The sequence below is a fragment of the Panulirus ornatus genome, chromosome 2 (assembly GCF_036320965.1).
Source record: "Panulirus ornatus isolate Po-2019 chromosome 2, ASM3632096v1, whole genome shotgun sequence".
Taxonomy (NCBI): domain Eukaryota; kingdom Metazoa; phylum Arthropoda; class Malacostraca; order Decapoda; family Palinuridae; genus Panulirus; species Panulirus ornatus.
Window position 1 is genome coordinate 394,292 of NC_092225.1, and position 6,000 is coordinate 400,291.

General features: G+C 38.8%; 1 protein-coding gene across 1 annotated transcript in view; it reads left to right on the plus strand.

Annotated features, from left to right (window-relative positions):
- Positions 1-5,427, plus strand: part of LOC139753306 (post-GPI attachment to proteins factor 2-like) — a 146,807-nt gene extending 141,380 nt beyond the window's left edge. Inside the window, exon 7 of the mRNA XM_071669612.1 lies at positions 2,566-5,427. Coding sequence (XP_071525713.1) covers positions 2,566-2,693 — 128 coding nt within the window. The 3' untranslated portion in view covers positions 2,694-5,427. The remainder of the gene's footprint in view (positions 1-2,565) is intronic.
- Positions 5,428-6,000: the final 573 nt, after the last annotated feature.

Consider the following 6,000-nt stretch of genomic DNA (forward strand, 5'->3'; position numbering starts at 1 on the left):
TGTCTCCCCACTACCACACATTTCCTCTGTTTCGCCTGGTGCTCTCCTAATTCTACAAATGTTATATCCTTCTTTGACTATCTGAACTCCTGCTATGAGACTGTGACATCCTCTCAACTGCTAGTTGAGATCCTCTACATTGGAAATTTCAACATTCACTATAGGGAATGGTTGAAGATCTCCCATTCAGTTGGTGTTGGGATTGAAGCCTCATGTTCTCCATTCTCAATGATTTAGAGCAAATTATCTCTCAGCCTACTAATATACCTGACTGCTGTGACCCCTCTCCTAATATTCTGGATTTGTTTTTCACCTTTAGTCCATCTTGCTGTAAATACAAAAACTCACCCCCAATTGGTTCATTTGATCACACTCTCTTGAATGCATCTGTTCTAATGGCAGCTTCCCCTCCAGCTGCACCTCCTAAGCATGAATACTGGCACCTGAACAAAGTTGAGTGGAATAACTTAAGTAACTCCTTTTCTGACTTTCCTTGGGTAAATTACTGTCTCTTATGTGGTTCTGGTTCTGCCAAATGCATAATAGAGGTTATTTTTGCAGGAACTTAAGTATTTATCCCCTCTTCCTTCAAGACTACTTCATCCAATCCATGGTTCAACTGTTCCTGTTCTGAGGCCATTCAGACAAGGGATCCGGCATGTCAGGCTTGGAAAAACTCTCCTTCCTCTGGCTCTATTCAGCTTTTTTCACAGTCTGTAATCACTGCAAGCTTTATCCATGAGGGAAAGCATTCCTTTATTCAAAGGAAGTGCGATAAGCTCTTCTCATCATCCACTGATAGGTATTTCTGGTCTGTAGCTAAGGCCATCTCAACAACTTCTTTATTTCCACCTTGGTTTCTTTCACCCTCTTTTGCTCCTCTTACTAATTCTGTGCTTCTTCCCATGATTTTTTTTTTTGACTGTCCAAAAAGGGCCTCTTTCCCTCAACACAAGCAAGATTTATGGTCCAGATGGCATCCATCCCTGTGTGCTGAAAGAGCGTGCCTCTGAACTTGCACCTGTGCTTTCTTGTCTTCTCCGTTTCTGCTTAAAAACCAAAACTTTGCCTTCTTGGAAACATGCTTTGATACAGCCCATCCCTAAGAAGGGTGACCGTTCTGACCCTTCTAACTATCATCCTATTGCTTTGACATCTACCATTTCCAAAGTCTTTGAATCCCTCCTCAACTCCCATATCCTTAGACACCTGGAAGATCAGTCTTCTCTCTGATCACCTGTATGGCTATCATAAGGCAAGATCTGCTGGTGATATTCTTTCCTATGTTACTAATGTCTGATCATCATCCCTGAAAGATTGTGGGGAGTCATATGTTGCTGTTCATGACATATTTAAGGCTTTTGAGAGGGTGTGGCATTGGGGTCTCATCTCTAAGCTCTGCTCTTTTGGCTTCCCTTCCTCACTTTGCTCCTTGATACCTAGCTTCCTCTCCGGCTGATCTGTCTCTTTTGTTGTTGATAGATCAGCCTCCCTCCTTTTCACCATCAACAGCGTTGTCCCTCAAGGTTCTTTCCTGTCTTTTACACTTTTTCTCCTTTCTTCAATGATTTTTTCTCCTCCAGAAATAATCCAGCACACTCATACGCTAGCAACTCAACACTGCATTCATCCTCATCCTTTACTTCTGCTCACTCTCCTCTCAGTCGATCTGCATCTCGTCTTGGCACAGTTTCCTCAATAAACTCAAATTTGGACAGGATATCTCAGTGGGTTACACAAAAGTTTGTTAAGTTTAATGCCTCCTAGACCCAATTTCTACCCATCTCTCTGTCGAAAACTCCTCACAACTCTCGTCTCTCCTTTGATGGCTCTGTAATTCCACCTCTTGACTTGGTGAACATGCATGGTATCACTGTAACATCCACTCTTTTTTGGAAACCCCACATTATGGGAATAGCTAGGTGTCTTTTTTAGTTGTTGAAACTTCTCTTCTGAAAAGTTGCTCCGTTTATACAAGGGATTGATTTGTCCTTGTATGGAGTACTGATCTCACATTTGGGGTGGTTCTAGCTGTTTATTCTTACTTGACATTTGTGTTAAAAGCAATTGGACTTATAGACTGTCCCGGGCTAACTTCCTAACTTGACCCCCTTGCCCTGTGCTGCAATGTTGGTTCACTTTCCCTCTTCTTTAGTTTCTTCTCCCGAGAGCTGGCTGCTTGTGTGCCCCATCACTAGCTAGACCAATACTCATGGCAAAATGCTGCATCACATGGTTATTGTGTGGCCATTGGCAACTGAAGGGTGGGCCTTTTTGATACCTACTTCTTTCCCTGTATGTTGAAGCTTTGGAACCCTCTATCTTTTCATGTCTTTCCCAAAGACTGTGACCTGGCACATTTCTAAAGGCAGTTCTTTCACTTTCTCAAAGATTTGTTAATACTCTCCTTGCCTTTCGTTTTCTTTTTCATAATTCTCTCTATATTTCAATTAAGACCCATCCTTGATATTTACTTTTGTCTGTGACTGGAGCCTTGAACATGAAAAAATATCATTAGATAATTGCATATGATTTTAAGTAATCATATGCCTTCTTTCTTTTCAGTGTACTCAGTATTTGCCTTCTTAGAATACATGGTCGTTCTTTCAAACATGGGTTTCCATATGACAGCCTACTATGACTTCCACAATCATGAACTTGTGGTCAGCGAGTGGAAGACAGCCAGCAGTTGACAATCAGTGTGAGGAGCAACATAACATGGCAACATCCATAACCCACAACCAGTATGGTGTTATATAGGACATGGCAAATGTTTAGTTAAGGATTTTATATCCAGGTTAAGGAATCATTCCAAGGAGAATCTATGGAGGAGGGGATAGTCTCCTAACTTTCTTGAAAAGAATTTCAAATAGTATGGCTATATCAAGAGACTAGTTCTCTTATCATGTTTACACCATGGTGCGTATGGTTGAAAGTTAGTTAAACTTAACCTGTTTTTAATCCTTAGCTATTCATGGAGGGAAAGGAGTGAGGAAGTTGAGAAGATGTGAAATGGCACTAATGTGGTTGGGTAATATGTTCAATAAGCATCAGTTAATGGGTAAATTTATTGAAACTGGAAATGGAAGTGGATATAAACACTTTAATCTTGTAGTTCAAAAGGCAAACATAAAGTTACATAATACTGATTGAATGGCATAAAAATATTCAGCACATACTATGAAAGCACAGACAACTGAATTCACAGTAAAGTTAGATGACCTTGGCTGATTTACAAGTCCATGTAGTTCCAAACTTTTGCTTAAAGATTGTTTCAACAGTACTCCATTTATTGATTATTGTTATAAAATCCTTGGAACCCATTTAGGGAGCTCCCACACTGTAGCTTCAAAGCCACAGGGATATTAGATTCCTTTGGAGTGAAAAACTTATTGATGAGAGTGTACTTTTCAGTTGCAGTGTAACCTCATGCAGGTGGTGTCCAGTAATGCCCCATGTACTGGTGATACTCTTATTTATTTTCATTTTTTGATAAATCACATACAATGATTTTTAACTGATAGTTTGAAATTCCTGTGTAGGCAAATAATGCTTTTTTGTGAAGGTAGATGTAAAACTTTAGATGGGATGTCAGCCTCAAAGATTTAGAAAGAGGCTTTGTAGTAATTGTTACACCATAAAGGTAATTTATGCCATGTATGTTTAAAGGTTCTACAGGTCCCAGTTATGTCATAAGCCTTGCAGAAATGTAGTTTTCCTAACATTTTTTAATCTGCTAAAGTATGTGTAGAAAAAATGTAGTTAGTGCCCAAACTTCCAGAGTCCTCACATACCCTCCTTGTCCTATAGGAACCACACCTGGGAAGCTTAGCAGGAAGAAATCCATACCAACACATAAGTAAAATTTATGAATACTATACTCAGTGGTAAAAGAAATTGTGTTGAGACCTTGTATTAAATGATAGATACTTGGCTCAGAGTTTAAGATAACTCTTGTAATGTCTTCCTGCTTGGCTGTGGCTAGTGTAACCTTCATACTCAATAGTCCATACCACTCAGAAACTTCTGCTTGTTCGTTGCAGTATAATATATGTCAAAGGAATTCAATGGTCAAGCTATTCGCCACCTATATGACTGATTTTTTTATATTTTCTTTTATCCAGTTTTATGCATGCAGTTATGATAGACATATATAACAAAATGATAATATGCAGTTCACTTGTATAAAAACAAGGCATCCTGGAGAATTAAATGTATGAAATAGTAGGTATTTGGTGATTAAATTATTGGTGCTCCTGCGTATGAATTTACTGAGGGCACTGAAGCAGTCATTTGTCAGGGCTCTGTGATGAAGATCATTTATCTGTGGCAATAGTTGATAATCTCTTACTATTTGATTTGAGCTTAAAGATTTTTACAGGACTATTTACAGTTTTCTATCAACAGTTGTTTGAACCAAAATGCATTGGTTGTGTATGGCAACTTTTTGAAATTTAATTTTTTTCTCTTTAAATTCATAAGATCCCACTTTATACTGCTTGTTGCTTCCAATGATGACCTATATGTTAGCTTATTGAACTATACCACTTTGATGACAAAGTTTTATGGAAAAGCCATCAGTGTCTGATATTCCAAAAGTACTACAAGGTCTGTTTACCAGAAAACTGCAGATAGGGAATGATCTCTTGATTGATTGATTTACATTATGCAGTTTATTGTAAGCATAGATGACACTTCAGTACTCTCCTTTATTCCTTATGAGAAAGTTGTTTTACATTAAGGAATTTTTTCTCACTTTAGGATGTATGCCTGACCTACTCAACAGCACTTGGATAAATCACTGAGTGTTGGATATATTACATCATTTCAAGGAAAAGTAGTATTCATTTTAATACATACCATTGTATTTTCTGTACATACCATTTGTGACTTGAGTTGAAGGTACACATTGTTGTGTTATGTTACTCCTCACGATTCCTGTATTGTAATTTAAGTTTAATTTTACCAAAGGACAGAGTTGGTTGGTGATAACCCTAACTACCTTGGCATTTTGTATGAGTGTCTTGACAAAGAACTTTGTAAATAGAGCTGGCAAAACCCAACTTTAGATTTTGTTATAAAAGTTATGATTGCTGTAATTGCCATGGTAGTTTTGATGAGTTTTGTAAGAGATTTGTAAATAGAGCTATCAAAACCATATTTTATTTTATGTCATTAAAGTGATGATGTATGGTGGGAAGTGTAATACCATTATGAGTAGCAAAAATTCACTTAATTCTCTCTCTGTCTCTGTCTCTCTGTCTCTGTTTCTCTCTCTCTCTCTCTCTCTCTCTCTCTCTCTCTCTCTCTCTCTCTCTCTGTCTCTGTCTCTGTCTCTCTCTCTCTCTCTCTCTGTCTCTCTCTCTCTCTGTCTCTCTCTCTCTCTGTCTCTCTCTCTCTCTGTCTCTCTCTCTCTCTCTGCCTCTCTCTCTCTCTCTGCCTCTCTCTCTCTCTGCCTCTCTCTCTCTCTCTCGTCTCTCTCTCTCGTCTCTCTCTCTCTCTCTCTTTCTCTCTCTCTCTCTCTCTCTCTCTCTCTCTCTCTCTCTCTCTCTCTCTCTCTCTGTCTGTCTGTCTGTCTGTCTGTCTCTCTGTCTGTCTGTCTCTCTCTGTCTGTCTGTCTCTGTCTCTGTCTCTCTGTCTCTGTCTCTCTGTCTCTCTCTCTGTCTCTCTCTCTCTGTCTCTGTCTCTGTCTCTCTGTCCCTCTCTGTCTCTCTCTCTCTCTCTCTCTCTCTCTCTCTCTCTCTCTCTCTCTCTCTCTCTCTCTCTCTCTCTCTCTCTCTCGTGCTTTATACTTATCCCTGCCACATGGCAAAATCTCATTGTGGGTACTCTTTCCTTTTATCTGTCCATTATTATGTTTCCATTAAGAAAATAGATTAGTGTAAAGTTTTAGTTTGATTTTATTTGCAAAAAGTTTAATGTTTTTAGTATCTGTTTTAAAGTCAAATTTCAATGCATACTAGTGTGACATGGAAAACTAGGTATTAGAAGCTAGATCAT